Consider the following 23,458-nt stretch of genomic DNA (forward strand, 5'->3'; position numbering starts at 1 on the left):
TCTCCAAATAAAAATGAGGAATTTCATACCCCAATACCCTTTTGACAACTTTCCCACCTTCATCAACAGCAATGAACGTAGCTTTGTATACGCCATCTTTCACGTATGGTGATTCTCGATCCAGGTCCTTCGTCAGTTCAACCTTGCCGGTCTTTGGGTCGACCTTCATGATGCCAGCTGGATCATGACCAACTATGTACCTGATGAGTCATGTCAGAAGGTGCAAGTGAAAAAGGGTAGGAAGAGGAAAAAAAGCAATTATCTGAGAGACTGGCAGGTAAGATGTTGTTTTTTTTTTTTTGATTACTTTTCTTTATATTCACTCTTGTTCTGAATTGTATTTTGACAATAAAAACTTGGAGGAATTCATAGACCAATTTAAAGAGCGATTTTCAAGGCCAACCCAAACCCATCACCTCCTTACTTAATGGCACTGCCGGTGCTGCCAATGCTTGACCCCGGTTGCACTGGTGATGTTGCTTTTAGCACAGCCAAAGTTTTGTTCTTTGTTATGCCCTCTGAACGAGTCGTTTTGATGATTGTTTGCTCAAACTTGGGGCGTTCATCGAAGTCGAGTACATGATAAATGAACTGAAGCGGTTGACCTTTTGTACCCGTACTCGAACTTTGGTAAGATGCAATATTGCTTGCAGCAATGGTTAGTGACGATGCTTGTGTTGCTTCATGATCAAAAGCCTGTGACGTGAGACAAACAGAAGATAAGGGTCAAATTATCTATTGGTTGACAAATAAATAGGACATATATTTATTTATTTATCTGACAAATAAGAGGACTGCATGGTGATTGCAAGGATCACGTGACATCACTTGCAGAACAAAAGGGTACTAGTGATTTTACCTTGATGACAGTAATGATTCCTTCATTCGTCAATGGATCTGTTTCTATTTTGAAGTGACCACCCTCATTGCCACTTGTGATCCGATAATTTGCTTTCCATGCGTCACTCCCTTTGGAGTCCAGGTCTGTGACCTTCACCCGACCCACTTCCATGTTGTTCATGTTTTCCTGGATGTTGGCATCTAACTGCTCGCCAAAACAGTGACAAGTCGTTAACAATTCAGCAATCTCTAGTGCTTATTATACATTTTACATTGTCTTATTTGAGTGTTGTATTTTAAGCTAACTGTAAAGATGTAAATGATGAGAACAACTACGGAGAGGAAATAATACACAAAGCAAAACATTAAAACACTTCTGAATAAGTGTCTATTTTTTGCAACAGGTGGTTAAAACCAGACCTTATTTGTGACGAAAACTGGCATGTTGTCATTCACGTCCTGCACATTGACCGACACCTTCGAGGTGCTGGTCAAGCTTGGTTTTCCATTGTCAAACACCTTGACCATCAGGTTGTAGAATTTCAATTTCTACAATGCAAATGAAGCTCAGTTCAATCATTCGGGCACACTCGAGCTGGTTTTTATAAACTCATCCAATATACTCTATCCTCCTGAATATGGAAATGAAAACCAAACCCAGTGGTATCATGGTTAAAGGGCCTGCTTTGAGTCTGTGAGGTCAGCGGTTGAGAAACCCGGCTGAGTAATACCAAAGACTTTCAAAAAAAAGGTACGAGCTGCCTCCTTACTTGATGCTCAGCCTTCAAAAAGGATAGAGCATGGACAAACGAACATTATAGCACTCCTGTGTTGAAGTTCCTTGTAAAGTATCTCATATTGTATTAATTCATTCACATTATTGAGGAATGCTCAATTTCAGTGAAATTTGCATATTAAGCTCACCATGCCACATCAGCTTTGATGTTATTGGAACGTTTTGTAAAGACTTGCGAAAAATGTTCGATTATATAATTTTTTCAGAATCAACATAATTATACAACAATTTCATTACCTGAGGAACAACGATGACTAAGCGTATTTGTGCAGGTATTGGTCTAACTCTAACACTTGATCTTATAGTAAGATAAGGAGGCAAAAGGTCAAGGAGCTAAACAGTCCTTTGACCTTTGGCAAGCCAATGTACTGGACTGTGCTAAAGGAATGTTGGAAAAAAAAAACCCCTTAAGTAATGCACTGCTTAAAACAGATACCAGAGAACATTGCAAAAAACAAAATTTGTGTTTGTGTGCTTCCCCTTCTCTCCCCATCTTGTCTTCCGCTCCCTCTTTTTATATATTTTGTTTGTCTGTTTGATTTGTTTGTGAAATAAATGTCAGCTCTTTCACGAGCCTCGATTCTGTATACAAAAAAAAAAAGAAAAAGAAGTAATTAGGAAGTTCAAGGAAAAGCAACAAAATAGCTCAAAAAATAAAGTATTGCGAATAAGAACATCTAAAGCTAATTCTAAAAATAATCTGGAAAATAATCTGGAAAATAATCTCTGTCGTTTTCAAAACAAGAGTCAAATGAAGATGTTACTTTACATACTGGGACGATATTTGTTCTGCCGTGGAATATCCGGTCCAGGAGATTATAACCTACAAGCAGGAGTAAGTACCCCACATTGCCCGGTGATGTTCTAAATCCCGTTGGCATTTTCAAGAAATCAATTTGGTATTTTTTTTCTATTTTTGTAGGTGCCTAAAACATTTCCCGACACACATCCACTAAGGAAAATTTTTATTTCATATTATAATGTAACACACAATAATCGGGGATACTTTAATATTACCTTTCACATAAGTAGCAATACAGGCTCAGTCAGGTACTATAGAGTGATTTTTTAAAATCCCCCCCAAAAATCGAACTTTTTTCCCAAATCTTCAATTTTCTTTGCCTTAAACACTCTCTGACGCTCAGTGATGAACCTCTGAAAGTTTGATCAAGATCCGTACAGCCATTTCTGAGAAAGTGGCGTCACACAGACACACAGACAAACGGCTCTCTTATAGTATAGACTGGGATGATGCATTTGGAAATACAACACCTCGTATCGTCTGCAAACCCCTCGAGTTAGTCTGTTGCAAATGAAGTGAAGTTGCAAATTGCGAGACTATGTCGTTCATTGTTGGGAACGCTATTCTTGATCCTTCCACCTAAACTTGAGCATGTTTGAAGCCAGCCCAGAACTGCACTCAACACACTGTTTGACTTCTTTATCAAGTTCCATTTCATTTTCCTTTTTTTAGTTTTATTGTGTTTTCTTTGCTTGATGCATTTTTCTTTCTACCCCCAAACCCTCAACTATTCTAACGTTTACTTCGTCTTCAACTGCATCCAATACGGTTTCCATTTTTTCCTCTAATAACAAAGGCAATAATTGCCAATTTTATTGTTATTGTTTATTGTTACAATTGTTACAATTGTTACAATTATTGTTTCTCTCCCAGCACTTCCTGATAAACTTTTAAGAAAAAACAAAATTGGGATAAAGTTGGTTTGCATCAAGAAAGATTGGTTTCTAGCTGATAACGTTTACCAAAAATCTTGATATAATTTGTGCATGAACAATTGTCTTTAAGAAAACAAAATTACAAGTAAATCGCTCAGTGATATCTGAAATCCATTCGTTATACAAAAAGATTGGTTTATAGCTCAACAATCAATTAACGATGCTTGCTCTGAGTGAACAGAAATGGCAAATGAAAGTAAATGTTTGGATGTTTTGCAGGGATTATAAACGCTAAAACAATAACCCTCCAGATACATCCATTAACTAGAACGGCACCCAGTAGAGAGCATACCTCCGCCTGGTTGGCCTTATCATTCAATGGTGAAGAATCACTTTAAAAAAATTATACGAGCTGGATCCGGATCTTCATCAAAATTGAATCGATAACCGGTCCACCAAGTTTCGTCCAAATCCCTCCACAACTTTGAGATATCCTGCTATTAGTCAGGTTCACTATGTTAACAAATATAATTTCGTTCAAAATTTTGGTAGATTAGCAAAACTATACATTTTTGGAATATTCAGAGCATGAGGAACCCAAAAATTAATGTTTACATTTGCGTAGACACCTTTGCGAAAATGACCCTCAGGACAGTGATGAAGATAGTCAGGTTCACTATGTTAACAAATATAATTTTTTCAAAATTTTGGGATTAGCAAACCTGTACATTTTTGGAATCTTCAGAGCATGGAGAATCTGAAAATCAATGTTGGCATTTGCACAGACACCTGCATGGCCGCCATTTTGGATTTTGAAAATGGCTGCCATAAAATACATATTTTGTGCGATCACGGCTTCTAGTCAACCTAGAGACTTAATTAAATATGCTAATCCTATGTTTTCTGGGTCAAGGAATCCAATAAAGGCCTCAAAATAGTGCTCAGGATTATAGAAAAGCAACAAACAAAGGTAATTGAAAACCATTGTCTTTATATTTGTGATATAACTGTATTACATAATACATGATATTGCAAGTCCTTTGAAGTTATAGGTTGTTATAGGAAGTTATAGGTAGTATCAGATTGAACTATAAGTCCTATACACAGGATCTACGAGGTCTATACCGTTCAGGAATATGCTTTTACAGATCTTCATCACTGTCCTGAGTGTCATTTTCGCAAAGGTGTCTACGCAAATGTAAACATTAATTTTTGGATTCCTCATGCTCTGAATATTCCAAAAATGTATAGTTTTGCTAATCTACCAAAATTTTGAACGAAAAAACATAGTGAACCTGACTATATGTATCGTTTTTGGCCCAATCTCCCAATGGTGAAGAATCACTTAAAAAATTATACTAGCTGGATCCGAACCGGATCTTCACCAAAATCTAATCATTTCGTCCACGTCACATACGCTACATCTCTGCCAAATTTCGTCCGAATCCGTCCAAAACCTTTTGAGATATTTTGTTCACAAACGGACAAACGGACAGACGGACAGACAGGGGTGAAACATAACGTCTATCCACCTTTGGTGGCGGAGGTAAAAAGCAAGGGGAATGTTATTGCCTCCACCACCAAAGGTGGATGGAGGTTATGTTTTCACTCCTGTGTTGTTTATTTGTCTGACTGTGAACAGGATATCTCAAAAAGTTGTGGATGGATTCTGACGACGTTTGGTGGAGAGGTTGAGTGTGTGACGAGGATGAAATGATTCGATTTTGGTGAAGATCTGAATCCGGATCCGGAATTTTTCAATTTTTGATTGAATATGATAATTTTTTAATTCTTAATGTTATTCTTCACCATTGAGAGATGTGGCGAAAACGTTATGTGGGACGATATTTAAAAAGTTATGCATGACTTATGACAAAACTAGGTGGATGAGTTGGTTAGGTGACAAGAACAAGCCCAATTAATTTTGGTTCAGGTCCGAATCCAGATATGACTTATCAGTGGGATGACAAAGTTAAGGTTCCCATGAAATTAGCAAAATATTAAGTGGTTAAAACAGGAATATATTGTGCAGAAAAATAGTTCTGTTAAGAGGGAAATACACTGTCACATTCATTTAAATTGGGAGTTTTATTGGATAAAAGTGTTTCTCACCTCATAGTCCAATTCCTTGGTCGTCGTGACAATTCCTGTTTTTTGGTCGATTTTGAAGGCCCTCTCTGGAGACTGTGATTCAATCACGTAATTCAACTGGCTGTTTATTGTCCCTGGCTGATCATTGTCTACAGCGTCTATCTGCATCACAAAAGAACCTAAGAGGAAAACATTTTTTGACAAACTACATTCTTGTGAATTTTGCCTCACTGAAAGGCACCATGTGTAATTGATGAAATATTCGCCATGGGAAAATATATAATTAAATCTGAACACTTGATACTCAAGCAAGTAGTCATAGCGGCCGACTTAAATCCTTAAATCCCTCACCTTATACAAGCTCACCTGCAGGTGTCCCTTCGCTTATTTTCCCTGACTTGGTGGTAATCCGAGGAATTTCATCATTGATGTCACGTACCTGTATTTTAATATCTAAGGGTTCGTCTTCCACGGCAGTGCCATTCATGGCATATGCATGCATCTTCATCTGCAACCCCATGAGGAAGCAGCACACCAATGGAAATCACACCCAAAAACAACTCAGTTTCATTAAGGAAGCAATATCAGGAATAGGTAAGGCGATTTAAGCTTTTTCTCTCAGTTTCAGTAACAAGATAAGTTTTCTGAACAACAAATCGCCTGCTGCCCATCACAAGTAAGGTTATATTATGACGTACCATATAACTGCTCTTTGTCTCCCGATCAAGATTCTTCATTTGGTAAAGCTTCCCATTGCTCGGATCCACCCAGAAGTGCCGAATGGGAGGTTCATCTGCTCCAGGCCCTTTAAGCTTGTACGTAACTACAGGGTGGAATTTCTCATTGTCTGTGACTACCTGCACACAGAATTCCGATGCAGTCACAATATGTTGCACATGGTGATTGTTTAAGTACATGATGATTACTGTTTAAGTGAATGATTGTATATGAATTGGGAATGATGCAACATTAAAGATAACTTGTTTGGAAAGCGTAAAGTGGACATTAACTGCTTATCCACACTTATGGAAACAAATCTGCTTTACACTTGCTCTGGTTTTCAAGCTCGTTTTGTTTCAACATTTCATTTAATAATATGCTCAGATCACCTCGACAACTAGAGAGTTCATAGAACACGATACCCCACGCAGTGTTTAAGTAAATAATTCAATTTTAATAAAATAGTGATTTTAAAATAGATTTTTAAAATCCGGAGGTTTAGTGCTACTGAAGCAGTCTTATACGAGTACATCACCCTTATACACTGTAATGAGACAACGTTGAGTTGCAGTTTAGGAGATGGAGGCTTTATTGATCAGAACACAGCCCCCATCAGCATCGTACATAGCTATATTGATGCCTTCTTCTTCACTCTCTCACATGCCATGCCATCTCACACTATATATTGAGATACAACATGGTTCTTGGAAGTATTATGAATGCAATGTGTGGTGTTTTTTACACCAACAAGATTCAAATATATAATTCCATTTAAATAAATGTTTAAAAAGGTTTAAAGGCGTATAAATAAATTAATTCTGGTTTTATCGCCGTTTTACCCGGTGTCATATTAGTTATTTGTGCCTGTTGTTTGGGTCCTTTATAACATCCTTAAAAACCGCAAGTTCCTGTTTGGAATTATTTTCAACTTTATTTGACTGTCAGGTTAGGCAAGGTAAAAATATGATCTCACTCCTCTCTACGCATGTGCAATCTGGCCGAATTCAAAGCCAACATACTGTAAAACAGCAAACTTGTCTTCCTATTCATGTTCCGATTCGTGTTCAATATATAACATTCAATTTAAATAAGTTGTTCCTCTACCATAAACTGATAATATGGACAGACAGATGGGCACAAACCAATTGCTTAACCCACTAATGATTACCAGCATAGTGCTATGATCACTTGTTCCTTCACTCCATTGACATTAAGTGTTCTGAAAGTCTTTGCATGTTTTACAAGTTCATTATAAAAGCTTGTACCTCACCTCAATTGGAAGCATATAAGGTTCGTCATGTAACTTTGACATGTTATACAATAATAGGTGCTGCAATGAGTTACAAAAATTCAGAAATAATACTTGTCAGTTCTCTAGAATGTGGATTTATGTGAATACAAATGTATCTATCATCTGACCAATCAGCGTGTCTGATATAATTTTCTGTTAATTTGGTGATTGATAACCGATCAGCAATTTAACTAACTCAGCAAGTATCCGTTCAATGAAAACTTTGGTTGTACATTTGGATAATGTCAATAATGAAGATGGTGGTAAGCTATAAAAGACTGGAAGAAAGAGAGACGTTCACAAGACAACTGCTCAAAGGAGTAATGAATCTAAGGAGGAATCTTTACGAGGCATTACCCGGTGAACAACTATCCAATGAGAGCAATGAGCTATAGTCACGTGGATATTCACAAGTTCATGGATGATAGATGAACTCAAGTCCTGGACATTGCTTTTTCTGACTCCATGGCTTCATCAGTTGAGAATGGATGCAAATGGGGAGCAGTTTTACAAAGATGAGAAAATGTACCACAAAGTACTCAAGGTGAGTGCAAAGCCTCGTTTTGTGAAGGTTAACTATTTGTGGAGGATAAACATGGGTTTCTGGATGAAAATGTATGTGACTTGGGAAATTTTTGAGGCCTCAAAGAATAAGGGACATAGGACCAAGTGAAAGATGACAAAACACTAAGAATCCAACTTTATGTCTTTGGTGACAATTACTTTTAGTTGTTTTGAAGCCAACATTATGTTAGTTGTTTTTTATGCCAACATTATGTTAGTTGTTTTTTATGCCAACATTATGTTCGTTGTTTTTTATGCCAACATTGTCAGTTGTTTTTTACACCAACATTATGTAAGTTGTTTTTTACGCCAACATTATGTTAGTTGTTTCTAATGCCAACATTGTTAGTTGTTTTTTACGGCAACATTATGTTAGTTGTTTTTACGCCAACATTATGTTAGTTGTTTTTAAAGCCAACATTGTTAGTTGTTTTTTTACGCCAACATTGTCAGTTGTTTTTAAGCCAACATTATGCTAGTTGTTTTTTATGCCAACATTATGCTAGTTGTTTTTTATGCCAACATTGTTAGTTGTTTTTTACACCAACATTATGCAAGTTGTTTTTTACGCCAACATTATGTTAGTTGTTTTGTACGCCAACATTATGTTAGTCGTTTCTAAAGCCAACATTGTTAGTTGTTTTTTATGGCAACATTATGGTAGTTGTTTTTACGCCAACATTATGTTAGTTGTTTTTAAAGCCAACATTGTTAGTTGTTTTTTTACACCAACATTATGCTAGTTGTTTTTAAGCCAACATTATGTTAGTTGTTTTTTATGCCAACATTATGTTAGTTGTTTTTTATGCCAACATTATGTTAGTTGTTTTTTATGCCAACACTATGTTAGTTGTTTTTAAAGCCAACATTATCTTAGTTGTTTTTTATGCCAACATTATGTTAGTTGTTTTTTATGCCAACATTATGTTAGTTGTTTTTAAAGCCAACATTATGTATGTTGTTTTTGTAGCCAACATTATGTTAGTTGTTTTTTTACACCAACATTATGTCAGTTGTTTTTAAAGCCAACATTGTTAGTTGTTTTTTACACCAACATTATGTTAGTTGTTAAGTCAACATTATGTTAGTTTTTTTTTAGGCCAACATTATGTTCGTTGTTTTTTATGCCAACATTATGTTAGTTGTTTTTTATGCCAACATTGTGTTTGTTGTTTTTAAAGGCAACATTATGTTAGTTGTTTTTTAAGCCAAGAAGCGAACATTATGTCTTTGGTGAAAATGACTTTTAATTGTTTTTTAAACCATATTCATTTTTATTTTAGAAATTTTTTTTGTTTTTTTTTTAAACCAAAGTCTCTAACTTATGCATATGATAGACGCCTACACCGTAAATGACCTACAACCTTCTGTACCACTGTGTTCAATCAGCCCCATCGGGCAAGCAGACCATTCACCCCAAAAGTTCTGCATGGTCTCTGCCACAAACGAGTTTGATGAAGATGTCAGTTCGTCGGTGAAAGGACTCACCGTTGTAAGGTATTTCTTCCCTGTGAATACCGTAGAATTTTCTGTGAGGTTTATTTTTGGTGGTTCCCATTTGCGTTTTGCACGCTGAAGCTTGAAACCCGTTGCTCCAAACACAACAACCTGGTTGGGGAGGGGATGGTGGTGAGGGTGAGGTATTGAACACAAAGGAAACATTCATTATTTGGGTCCATGATCTATTACTGAGGATGTGATAACCCCTTCTTGTTAAATTTTCATCATAACATTCAACTTTAAAATAATTCATGCATAATTAGTTATCATGTGATCGGGATGTCTTGCCAAAATATAAGATTTTTTTTAATTTCAAAATTTTAATGTATTTTAAACTTAATGTAATATAATATGTAATATAAAATATTAAATTTAAAATATATATATTAAAAACATATATAAAAAAAATATGTAAATTTTTTAAATGTAATATAAAAAATATAATATATAAAAAAAAAAATACTGTTCACTACTTTACCCACCATGGTAATATGCATTAAGTCCTCTGACTCCATTGACCCACTAATGGGATGACAATAATGATTTAGAGGAATCCATCGGTCGATTGATAGGCGTAGTTACTTGGACTCAACAGCTTGTACTTTAAGTGTAAGGAAGAACTAGTCTTACTTATGAAGGTTTTTTGTACTAAAGTACAAAATACTTGTATTTTAGTTAGATCAGAGCATTGTCTGATCGGTACAAGTTGTTGAAAAAATTTAAATCTTTTTAAACTACAGCCAAGATTAAAAAATGTTCCATGTTTAATGCCATGGTTCATAATGTTGTACATCACAAAAAACGATGAAGTTTGGAGACGATTGATAAAAACTGTACATGGATTTCAACTTGGGGTCATGACAGCATGAGGCACATGCTCCCTTGGGACACTGATTACCCCTTTCTTATTCCATTTTCATGCTTCTCTCCCCCCACTCCTTTTTATTTGTTGTATTCATAATCTAGGCTCATGGAAGAGATACTCATAATCCCCTCTTCCAACTCATATTCCCCTCTTCCAACTCATAATCCCCTAACAACTAACATAATGAAGAGCCCATGGAAGAGGGGATGAGCAAGCTGAATTAAACATTGCAAGAAGAAGAAGAAGAAGACGAAGAAGAAGAAGGGGAAAGCGGGGATGAAACAGAAAGAAAAGGAAGGAACCAACCGACAGCTAACAAACAAAAAAAAGGTGAGGGAGAGAGGAGGGTTGAGGGAGTGGTCAAAATAAACTGGAAATGGGGTCATTTGGGACAGAGGAGATCATGAGTGGGACATGCTCTGTGGTCATAATCTTCAGGACTGATGACCTGTGGTCATAATCTTGAAGGTGAGCAATCATCTTCAAGCCCTGGATGGAAGAATGGGACTGAACAGACTGAGGAAGCTGGTGCCACAGGCAATAGAAAAGAGGAGCAAATAAGTGGAAGTGAGCAGTGAGCCTGGATTTTGGGAGGTTAACAATAGGGTTATGGGTAGGCCACATGCGCCATACAGAGACCCTTTCCCATTTCCAGACCATTGATCATTCATTCTAACTGTCCCAACATATTGAAAGAATATCTCTATGATCTCAAGACTGAATTCTCAAACCTGTCTCCCTCCTCCAAATCCTGGTGGCGTCTGGTCAAATCTGTTTCTGGTGTTTGTTCTCTTCCATCCCCTACCTTACCTCAAACGGCTATACAGTCCACTCCACACGTGAAAAAGCTGAATGCCTCAACTCTGTGTTTGCCTCAAAATCTTGTGTCCCAAACCCATCTTTCTCTGTTCCCACCTTACCCAGTCGAACCCAGCTGCTCGTGGACTCTGTGTCCTTCTCTCCTAACAAGGTGGAGAAGTTTCTGTCAATCCTCGACTCTGAATCTGTCATTCTCTCCCAACCTAAAATCCTGCTATGCTGCTCTATATCACCCTCTCTCTGTTTTATTCACCATCCTTTTGCTCAAGGTCATCTGTCATCTGCTTGGAAATTGGCCAACATTACTGCTTTACACATAAAAGATGCAAAAACAGATCCTTGCAATTACAGACCAATCAGCCTGCTCCCAATTATCAGCAAAGTCATGGAATCCATCATCGCTTCGGATATCAAATCCTTCCTCTTCTCTAATGGCTTGATCTCTGATCATCAATTTGGTTTCAGACCAGGTCACTCTACTCTGGACATGCTGCTTCTGCTGTCTCAACAATGGATGGAGGCCCTCAACGCCAAACAGGAAATCAGAGCTGTCTCCCTTGACATATCACGTGCCTTCGATACGGTCTGGCACCCCGCTCTGCTCAGCAAACTTTCCTCTTATGGTATCCATGGAAACCTCCACGCATGGCTTGCGGGCTTCCTTTCCGGTCGCAGTCAACGTGTGGCCCTGAATGGGTTTCTCTCATCTCCCCTTCTTATTCAGGCTGGAGTTCCTCAAGGCAGTGTTCTGGACCCTGTGCTTTTTCTGGTCTTCATCAATGATCTCTCTGACTCTCTGCTGCTCCATACTTCATCCCTCAGATCGGCAGTCCCCAGCCTCCTCACTCTCTGCAGATCTGGACAAAATCAGACTGGTCAAACCAGTGGAACATGTCTTTCAATCCTGACAAATCTCACACTCTCACTATGTCTCTCTGAAAAGACCATCTTGACAACCCTCCCATCAACTTTCTCAACAATCCTTTCCAAGAAGTTCTGTCACTCAGGATTTTGGGTCTCACTATCTGCCATGATCTTTCTTGGGAAAACCATATTTCCAAGCTGGCCTCCAAAGCCAGTCACCGACTGGGCATCCTCCGTCGTGCGAAGTCCTTCCCTGGCCCACCTGAGCTCATCACCACATACAAGGCTTTCATCCACAGCTTGATGGAATACTGCTCTCACCTCTGGGCTGGTGCTCCTGCCTCACAGCTAGCTCGGCTTCACGCTGTTGAAACCAAAGCTTTCAGAATCATTGGAATCTCTCGCGATGAAGCTAAATCTGAGGGCCTTTTACTCGCTCACTGCAGGCAGGTTGGTGGGCTTTCTGTCTTCTACTGACTCCTCTGCGGCCTTGCTCCCCCAGCTCTCTCTGGGCTCTGTCCCCCAAATATTCTTTCAGGTCGTACAACATCTGCCAGCAACCCTCTTATGGTTAAACTGCCAAAATGAACTCTCTGCTCACCTTCACTCTTTCATTCCTCTTTTCTCCCACATCTGGAACAAACTCCCTCACTGTCTTCAATCCCACTCCTCCCTCCAGGTCTTTAAAACAACTGTTCACCACCATCTCTTATCTTCCCCCATCCAAAACCTTGATCTTTTCTACCCCCGTTAATTCACCCTGATCCACTTTTTTGAAATACAATAATGATTCTTTCCGGGAAGTCCTAGCAGTGTCCATTTGTTTTATATCTCTCCCACCCACTCCCCTCAAGCCCTCTCCCTCCCCCCAAGCCCTCTCCATCCCACAGATCTCCCGATGTCCCTGTTCTCTACTGTTGTACTTGTGTGCTTCCCTCTCTCTCCCCATCTTGTCTCCTGCTCCCTTTATGATGTTTTATGTGTCCTTTTATGTTTTTTTGTGATTAATGTTAGGTCTTACACGAACCTCCATCTTGTATACGAAAAAAAAAAAAAAAAAAATATTATATATATATTCTTGCCACTCATCCCACCATATTCCATTATCCTGTCTGTCTAATATCCACTTCTCTCAATCTTCATTTAAAACATTCTCTGACCTCGTCATTTAGTACAACCTTGTCCAACTAAATTCTGTGCAGTTTATTGTGCACCATTGAATCTGATTACACTTTACTTCTAAAAATCATTGTCGATTTTACTTTGTGCAATTACTTTTGCCTGATGCACCCACAGGGATTTTCAGAATCAAAAAATAACATCTGTTTCATAATCGTATATATATACACACACACACGTGTATGTGTGTGTCCTGTGCGGGTATATAAATAAATAAATACATAAATATATATATATATATGCCCACACAGTACAGAAAAGCATGCACTGTATATAATATAAATATATATATATGTATTTATTTATTTATATAACCATACAGTTATTGCAAAAGTGTATAGATGGCAACAACTAGTGATCCACCCACAAGCCAGAAACTGAGGTCACATCGTTGATATGGATTTTCTGTGTTAAAAATGCGATAACATCAAGGTGATACAGGTGCACTCACCGCACTCACTCAATTATATCGCACTCACCACACAAAGTAGTAGAAACAATGGCGAAGGTGCGCTTGAGGTTAAAGAAACGCCGCGTGGGCCTGAGGTTCGCCGAGCAGCCATGGGACTCTTGTTACCTTTTGAAACGCTCGTAAAACTCGTTCGACGAGAAACCTTTCACGACGAGGCAGTATCGTGATAGTGGGCGGGGCGAAAGTACAGGCAGACCACACCTGGGCAGGTACACCAAACCCTGAATTGTTTTCAACCCATCTCCCCCACTCTCTTGTCACTCTCTTCATTTACATTGTTGTTTGGCACTGCAATCCACCACCTTCCCTCTCCAACTATAAACTGTCAGGCTCATATTGTAGGATGTAAGTGATCTACCAGATAAAACACTGTGTGTGTGTGTGTGTGTGTGTGTGTGTGTGTGTGTGTGTGTGTGTGTGTGTGTGTGTGTGTGTGTGTGTGTGTGTGTGTGTGTGTGTGTGTGTGTGTGTGTGTGTGTGTGTGTGTGTGTGTGTGTGTCCCTTCATAAGGATAGGTTTTAAAGGCTTTGAGTAGTGCTTTCGGAGGGATTGGAGTGGGGGGGTTTAAGAGGAAATCTTTGAACACGACTGTGTGTCAACCGGTTAAAAGACCTGAAAGACTCTGAGAACCCAAAAGACCCCAAGGACCCAGAAGACCCCAGGACTCTGAAGACCCAAAATACTCCAAAGACCCAAAATACCCAAAAGACTGAAAAGACCCCGAAGGCCCAAACCATCCTGAAGACTGTTAAAGACCCCAAAGACCCAAAATACCCTGAGGACCCCAAAGACCCAAAATATTGAAAACACCCTGAAGACCCAATGGACCCAAAAGACGCAAAATACCCTGAAGACCCAAAATACCCTGAAGACCCTGAGGATACAAAAGACCCAAACAATCCTGAGGACCCAAATGACTCAGAGGATGCAAAATACCCCAAGGACCCAGGAGACCCCAAGGACTCCGAATACCCAAAATACCCCAAAGACACAAAATACCATGAAGACCCAAAGGGCAACAAGCACCCAAAATATTCTGAAGACCCGGAGGACACTGAGGACTGTTAAAGACCCAAATTATTCCAAAGACCCAAAAACCCCAAAAGGCCCCAAGATCCTTAAAGACCTAAAAGACCCAAAAGACCATGAAGACTCTAAAGACCCTGAAGACCCTTAAAGACCCTGAAAACCCATAAACACCCCCGAAAGCCCAAACTACCCCAAAGACACTTAAATACCCCGAAGACCCAAAAATACCCTGAAGACTGTTAAACACCCAAAATACTCCGAAGACCCAAAATACCCCAAAGACCCTGAAATACCCTGAAGACCCAAAATATCCCAAATACCCTTAAATACACTGAAGACCCCAATGACCCAAATGACTCAGAGGACTTAAAAGACAGACAAGTCCATGGAAAACCCAAAATACTCCAAAGACACCAAGACCCTTAAAGATCATTAAGACCACAAAAACCCAAAAGACCCTGAAGACCCAAAATTCCCTAAAGACCCATAAAGATACTGAATACACAAAAGACCCCAAGACCCTTGAAGACCCAACATACCACAAAGGCCCTGATGACCCAAAAGACTCTGAAGACTGTTAAATACACAAACTACCATGAAGACCCAAAATACTCCAAAGACCCAAACTACCCCAAAGACCTTTAAATACCCCCAAAGACCCAAAGGACCCAAAGCACCTTAAAGACCGAAAAGAGCCCGAAGACCCAAAATATCCCAGTTACTGAAAGGATCGAAAAGACCCAGAAGACCGAAAAGACCCCCAAATACCCTAAAATACCCCGTAGACCCAAACAATCCAAAAGACCAAGAAGACCCAAAAAACCCCAAAGACCCCAAAGACCGAAAAGACCATGAAGACCCAAAATACCCCATAGACCCTTAAAAGACCCGAAAGACCCCAAACACCCAAACAATCCAAAAGACCGAAAAGACCCTGGAGCCCTTTAAAGACCCTGAGGACCCAGTGAACCCCAAATTACCCCTAAGACACAAAATACCCCGAAGACCCTTAAATACCCCAAATATCCAGATCGAGGACCCAAAATACTCGAATGACTCAAAAGACCTAGAGGACCCAAAAGACTCAAATGACCCAAAAAACACCGATGAACCAGAAGACCCAAAAGACACTGAAGACACTGAAGACCCAAAAGACTCCAAGGACCCAAATTACCCAGAGGACACAAAAGACCCCAAGGACACAAAAGACCCCAAGGACACAAAAGACCCCAAGGACACAAAAGACCCCAAGGACACAAAAGACCCCAAGGACACAAACACCCCAAGGACCCCGAAGACCCAAAATAAGAGTAATTGTGTCTCTTCCATTGGAAATGTAGACGGTGGCTTGCAAACTGAGCTTCAAGGTCGGTGTACAATGAATGAATGAATGATCGTTTTAAGGCCATTTTCCCCGCTAGAGCAGGGGTTAGCCTTGCGGGCCCCATGACAATCATGGTTCCCTGTTTGAGGCAATGTTTTTATGAGTGTACAGAAGCAGTATTTTTAAAATCACAATAAATACAAAGCACAGGGAAGTGAAATTTGCTGCACGTGATGTGCAATGCGCACAGAGTAAAATGAGTGTTCATTTATGGCTGTAGGATGTCTAACAAATAAAAATGATATAAGCACCCCCTGTCACTAGGCCCAGACTTCAGACTTTGGCATGCTCACATCGCTGTGCCTTCAAAAACTGTTCCAACCCGTCATGTGATGAAATTATGGTTGATAACTTGCAGTTCCCGCCTCAACCGGTGACAGCTTATAAAAGGGACTGAGTTGTCAGAAGAGGGATTGTCTGCATCTGTCTGGCTTCAAGTTGGTAAGAAAGATAATGTGCCTTACATATGACTGGCTTTATATAATGCATTGATGAATGCTGGCTTATAGATTATTACTCTTTTAATAGACTAGGGCGTGCCCGTACGTGGGTGCAAAAAAACATGCGTGCAAACAACAACAACAAAAAAAAACTTTGAAACCACGTGGCAGTAACGACCACAGAACCCCCCCCCTCTATTTACATGAAATGGTTTGGTCCATTCGCAAAGCCAAAGCGAACGGCTTGCGAGTACGGTAGAACCCCCCCCTCTATTTACATGAAATGGTTTGGTCCATTCGCAAAGCCAAAGCGAATGGTTGGTAAATAAATCGCCATAGCTCAGTAACTACTTCTCCGATTAATATGAAACCTTGAAAAGGCACATCCTCAGGTCCCCAGCAATATACCTGGCAAGTTTCAAGTATATCGGACCCGTGGTTGTCGAGAAACAGATGTCACAGACAAACACACAGACAAACACACAGACACACACACATACAGAGATTACTGGAATTATAGATAGATGGTGTGGAGTTCTATCGGAATAAAGCTCACGATCTCTGGAGTTTATGTGGACTTGATTTTCACCACATTTTATTCCGATAGAACTCCACACCATCTATTAAAAGAGTAATCTATTCCGATACGAGTTCTTCACTTGAGGACCATGGATAAGCTCCTACGACTCAAGACGTTCTGCGGGGATCCTCAGGCAACGAATGCCGTCAGCCAATGGGGACATTGGTATAGTTCTCTCCAGAACTATATCTCCGTAGTGCTGGAACTCACCGAGCCGCAAAAGCTCTCAGTACTGACCTGCAATGTGAGTGACATTGTCTATGCTTGCATCTCTCATTGTGACTCGTATGACACCGCCACAGCGACCCTGAAAGACATCTACGTAAAACCAAGAAGCGCCTTGTATGGTCGCCACATGCTTGCGACTCAATGACAGGATCCGTCAGAGAGTCTCGAACAATACCTACAGGAGATGAGATGACTCAGCAAGGATTGCCTGATGGAACAACGAACGGTTGCGGAGTCGACTGATGATCTAATATGTGATGCATTTGTGGCGGGCATCATTTCGCCAGCCACAAGGCTGAGATTGCTCGAGAAAACTGCTTTGTCACTTCAGGATGCGTTTGAGCAGACACGCATTTTGCAGCTGGCCCATACTCGTGCGGAGGCGTACGGCCGCCCCTACATAACCACGGGGGCTGTGGCCGAGGTTTGCACGGAGCCGGGTCTCACGGCCGAGCGATCTTTCGCTGGCTCCGCCGCAGCACCGGGATCAGCCTCCGCGCTGCCAGCTGTGAATGAGGAGAGTTTGAGCACTGCCGCCACCATTTATTCTTCTTCAGAGAATGCAAAATGCTATTTCTGTGGCAATAAAGGCACGCGTGGGTTTTGTTCTGAGAGCTGCCACCGCCATTTCTTCTTCTTCAGATTTTGCAAAATGCTATTTCTGTGGCAATAAAAGGCACGCGCGTCTTGTGCCCCACCAAAGATGCTTTATGTCACAAGTGTGGCCGGAAAGGTCATTTTTCGAAGGTTTGCCGCGCAGCCAAGACACGGCGTGCGACCCTCGCAGGAACCAACACCGCATGCTTTTTCGCGCTCCGGGGACCCGGGAATATCGCGCAGTCAGCAAAGCACTGTGCTACCGGTGCTCATGGAAGGGAAGCCGGCCGATGTTCTGGTGGATACCGGAAGTAGTACAAGCTTCGTCAGTCAAGCTCTGGTGCAACACCACGGATGGACCGTGGGACAAGTCACACGGCGAATCTACCTGGTGTCTTCGGTGCTGTGGGTCCGCATGAAGGGATTGTGTACACTTAATCTGGTTGTCAACGATGTATCGTATCCCGACATCAAACTCATGATAATGCCTGATCTATGTGCGGACGTACTTCTCGGACATGATTTTCTGCATAGACATGGGCTGTTAGAAATGCAATTTGGTCAATGTGAGAATAATCTTTCGGTGTGCGGTCTGGCCAAAATGGCCATCGAACCACCGGCTCTGTTCCCTAGTCTGACGGCCGATTGAAAACCACAAACTGTAAAGTCCCGATGGTATACTCGTGCCCACACCCAGTACATTGCGGATGAGACTAAGCAATTGTTACGGGAGGGTATTATAGAACTGAGTAGGTCTCCATGGAGAGCCCAGCTGCTCATAGTGCACACGGACAACCACCGTAAATGCCTGGTCATCGATTATTCCCAGACGATCAATTGATTCATGCAGTTAGACGCATATCCCTTACCAAAAATGGACGATTTAGTGTGGGAGGTGGCTAAGTACCGTATCTTCAGTACTCTGGACTTAAAAAGTGTGTATCATCAGATACCTATACGCGAGTCAGACAGGCCATATACGGGGTTCCACTCTGGACAACGGCTATATCAATTCCGTCGCATACCGTTTGGGGTGACGAACGGAGTGACTTGCTTTCAACGCCTGATCGATGACATTGTGGCTTGAGAGCAATTAAAATACATTTTTGTGTACGTGTGTTACGTGGTCCCCTTGGTGACTACCTGGTCTCGGTGACCCCCGGACCGTGAGAGGAACTTCGCCAGAAAGTTGTATCACATATGCGCTTTCGCCACGCAATCCATATGAATTCCACCCAAGAGAACACTGAGTTTCAATGATATATTTCAAGGGTAAGGATACCCTACAATTTCAATGCGACAATCAAGGCTATTTTCCCTGAGCAATCCACCATCAACAATTCACAATCGTTCTCCGCACCTGCTGTTCCCCACCTCCCCTGCGGAGATCTAGGCGAGGAGTTAGGTTCGTGGACCCCTATTCGGTGGGTTAAGGCATAATCATCTGCCATGGGGGCTGCGTCCGACAACTTTGGTACTTTCTTTTCCTGCAGGTACACTTTGATGTCCTCGTGGACACACTGCTGAAATTCCTCCACCAGGATCAAGTCACGCAATGTTTCGAAGTCTTTCCCGACTCCTTTTGACTCACACCACCGATCAAACATGTTTTCTTTCACTCTGGCAAACTCCACATGGGTCTCACTCTCCCTCTTCCTGGCATTCCTGAATTTTTGCCTGTAAGCTTCCGGAACCAACTCATAGGCTTTGAGGATGTGCTTCTTCAGTACCTCATAATCTGCACATTGGTCCATTGGTAGCGCCGAATAAATCTCTTGAGCTTTTCCCACCAGCACACTTTGCACGAGTATGGTCCAGGCCTCCTCCGGCCAGTTTAATTGTCGAGCCACTTTCTCAAAGTGTGGAAAAAATCTCGCGACTTCCTTTTCACTGAACGGTGGAACCAGCCTCACATGTCTGCCCACATCCCAGGTTTTCTGGTAAGGTGTCGACCCCGTCAGCAAGGGTGGTGCCTCTCCCCGTTCTCTCATTAACTCCAGCTCCTTGAATTTAATTTCTTGCTGAAGCTCCATGTCACGTTCCTTTAATTCCCTTTCCGCTTTTCTCTCCTCTGCTTCGAGTTCCCTTGTTTTCATCCTTTCTAACCTTTCCTGGAGTTCTCGTTCCCCTCTCCTTTCTTCTTCTGCTCTTTCCTTTTCTGCTTTCCTTTCTTCTTCTGCTAACCTTTCCTGGAGTTCTCGTTCCACTCTCCTTTCCTCTGCTTGTTTCTCTTCTCTCCTCTCTTCTGCTTTCCTTTCTTCTTCTTTGATCCGTTCCTGGCTCCGTAATTGCAACTCCAGTTTCCGGAGCTCAACGTCTTCTGGTTCTTCGGGTAGCCACTCCCAGGCTAACTCGTCCCATGTTCCTAATCCCACCATAGATTGTATCACCGTGGCCTGCAACTCTGCCTTCCTCAAATTAGTTCGGACCTCCAAGTTAAAATGTTTGGCCAATTTCAAGAGGTCCGACTTTAGTAACGCTCGGAACTGTGCCTCACTCGGTGTTACCGCAAAGTTCTGTGCCACAAACGCCATGGTGACTATCGTTAACACCTGTTAACCTTCACCCAAGACTTTACCCCAATTTCCCCCAAAAATGTACCAAGTAATACTTAATTAATAAATTTTAATTAATAAAAATATTATTTTATTATTTTATACAAATACAATTTTAGATCCCGGACGTAGACCCAATTGCGAATCCGCAAATCGTAATTTGGACGAGCCCCCAATTCTGTTACGTGGTCCCCTCGGTGACTACCTGGTCTCGGTGACCCCCGGACCGTGAGAGGAACTTCGCCAGAAAGTTGTATCACATATGCGCTTTCGCCACGCAATCCATATGAATTCCACCCAAGAGAACACTGAGTTTCAATGATATATTTCAAGGGTAAGGATACCCTACAATTTCAATGTGACAATCAAGGCTATTTTCCCCGAGCAATCCACCATCAACAATTCACAATCCACAATCAATCCCCTAGATGATTAAAATGGCCATCTTATATATGTGTAACAACTCGGTAAGGATACCCTACAATTTCAATGCGACAATCAAGGCTATTTTCCCCGAGCAATCCACCATCAACAATTCACAATCCACAATCAATCCCCTAGATGATTAAGATGGCCATCTTATATATGTGTATCCCCTTTTGTACTCACGACCCCCTTTTGGTCTCTGTCCCTCACAATGTCTCTGGGCCCCTCCTGACCAAGATGATGGTCGGCTTCGCCGCACTCGGGCGGTTGAACGAACCCCGGGTGGACGTGTTTCCACCGGGCAGGTATCGTACCGGGGACCACGGCTGCAGCCCCCTCGTGGCCACGCGAAGCGGGTACTGTAAAGCAAGCAAAAGCCACACGCCGCTTGCAACGCGTTGTTAGGCCCCAACGTGCGACCCGTACGCGTCTTTGTAGACGGTGTCGCGAACGGTGCCAGACGCTGGGTCGGTGCACGGCCACACGGCCGTTTTACGTGTCCACCGGGTAGGTACACATCCCGGTAACTCCTCTCGCCAGACGGGCTTGGGAACGCCGCTTTTCCACGCGGCGCAAGATCGATCCCGCCTTTTGTCGGAGCGGGGCGAGGAAGAAGAATCCTCGCCGCTTTTCTTCCTCGTGTCTTTTCTTCGTCCGTTTCCGGTCTCTTTTTCAGAAGGGCTCCTGACCCTCCAACCACAACAACCCTTAATCGACTACACATTGATAAGCAAAGACCTGAATGGTAATTCACATACATTCACATAAATATGTAACAACGTGGATAACATGACTATTTGAGGACATACCCAGGAGGATCACGATGCCAACTTGAAACGATTATTGGCAGTGGCGCGACAGTACAATCTGACCTTCAATGAGGATAAGTGTCACTATGCAACTAAGACCATAGACCTCCTTGGGTACACGGTGACCGGGGGCGAGATAAAGCCTGACGCTGAGCTTCTACGGCCTTTGCTCGAGATGGCGGCTCCATGTCATTGGGCGTCCCTGAGGCGTGCCGTAGGGCCATTTGCTCATTAAAACCGTTGAGACCAAGGTTACATGGAGAAAATAAGGCCTTTGGTGGATTGTAAAGCCTTTCCTTTGACGATGGCTGCCAAGGACGCGTTTCAACAACTGAAGGAAAATATCGTGGGGGCGTGCGTGACTTCAATCGACGACACAATACCATTCCTGGTCGAGACAGATGCCTCGGATTGTGCGATTGCAGTGAACCTTGCCCAAGGGGGTCGACCAGTGGCATATTTTTCACGCACTTTGTCCCCGAGTGAACGCAGACACTCCGCCATCGAAAATGTGGCATACGCCATCGTGGAGTCTGTCAGACGGTGGCGCCTTTTGCTTCTGGGCAAAACGTTTGAACTCATGACTGATCAGCAGTCTGGCGCATTCATGTACGACCATCGGCACGCACAACGCATTAAGAATGAGAAAATATTGAGATGGTGGGTGAAACTGGCTGATTATTGCTATGAAATAGTCTATCGGCCAGGACGTGAAAATCTGGCCACGGGCGCTTTGTCTAGGCCGGTTTGTGCGGGCATGACGTCCTATGATCTGCGGGTCATACATGAATCATTGTGTCATCCGGGGGTAACGCGACTTGCCGATTTTGTTCGCTGCCGTAATCTGCCCTTCTCGGTGGATGATGTTAGACGATAATGTCGGGCATGCCTTGCGTGTGCTGAGCTAAAGCCTCGGTTATATAAACCGTCGCCGGGAACTCTGATTCAAGCTGGCCGGCCTTGGGAGAGGCTAAGCATTGATTTCAAGGGGCTTTTACCATCATCGGGATCACTTTGCTATATGTTGACAGTTGTTGACAAGTACTCTTGATTCCCTTTTGCATTCCCGTGTCAGGACATGTTGGCTGCGACAGTAATTCGGTGTCTCCATCAGCTGTTTCTATTGTTCGGGTATCCGGCCTTTATTGACTCGGATCGGCTGCCGCTTTTATGTTTCAGGAGGTAAAGTCCTTCCTTGTAGAGTGGAGAATCGCCGCCAGCCGAACTACTCTGTATAATCCACAAGGGAACGGACAAGAGGAGCGATTTAATGAAGTAGTCTGGGAGGCTGTGGAAATGGGGTTGCGGACACGATCATTGGGAATTCATCAATGGCCTCAGGTATTGCCCGAGGCTTCTTTATACGCGATTCGGACCTTACTCTTCACGGAGACTAATGAAACACCACACGAGCGAATGTTCCACTATCAGTGACGCATTGCGAGTGGGCGGTCGTTGCCTGGGTGGTTGGCAGGGCCGGGGCCTGCGTTCTTAAAGCGTTTGGTTCGGCAAAGTAAGTACGAGCCTTCAGTCAATCGAGTCGATGTGCTGGAGGCAACCCAGAATATGCAAATGTCTGAATGTCTGATGGACGGCTAGTTACTGTGTCAATACAACATTTAGCTCCATGTAGAGAGAATTCGAGCACTGGGCCGAGTGAAGGAAATGTGGCTGAGCCGAACTTGCCCGACCCGCTCATACCACCTGCACCACTCATGACACCGGCACATAC

At 42.2% G+C, this 23,458-nt stretch overlaps 2 protein-coding genes across 3 annotated transcripts in view; both read right to left on the minus strand.

The window, feature by feature from the left end:
- LOC137436505 (cadherin-13) overlaps positions 1–23,458 on the minus strand; it is a 677,612-nt gene that overhangs the window by 133,790 nt on the left and 520,364 nt on the right. The gene's annotated exons all lie outside the window — the stretch shown is intronic.
- The window catches only part of LOC137436504 (cadherin-2), a 71,811-nt gene that overhangs the window by 12,509 nt on the left and 35,844 nt on the right, over positions 1–23,458 (minus strand). Inside the window, exons 2-10 of one of the 2 annotated variants that reach the window (XM_068130354.2) lie at positions 13,686–13,879; positions 9,468–9,587; positions 6,103–6,261; positions 5,771–5,912; positions 5,426–5,583; positions 1,261–1,389; positions 860–1,045; positions 425–696; positions 58–200 (exon numbers count right to left, since the gene is read on the minus strand). In XM_068130354.2, the coding sequence (XP_067986455.2) occupies positions 58–200; positions 425–696; positions 860–1,045; positions 1,261–1,389; positions 5,426–5,583; positions 5,771–5,912; positions 6,103–6,261; positions 9,468–9,587; positions 13,686–13,769 (1,393 nt within the window). In that variant the 5' untranslated portion in view covers positions 13,770–13,879. Of the gene's footprint in view, positions 1–57; positions 201–424; positions 697–859; positions 1,046–1,260; positions 1,390–5,425; positions 5,584–5,770; positions 5,913–6,102; positions 6,262–9,467; positions 9,588–13,685; positions 13,880–23,458 lie in introns of those variants that run through there. The other variant, XM_068130355.2, reaches the window with a different exon arrangement.

Source organism: Myxine glutinosa, chromosome 11 (assembly GCF_964187855.1).
Source record: "Myxine glutinosa chromosome 11, kmMyxGlut1.1, whole genome shotgun sequence".
NCBI lineage: Eukaryota > Metazoa > Chordata > Myxini > Myxiniformes > Myxinidae > Myxine > Myxine glutinosa.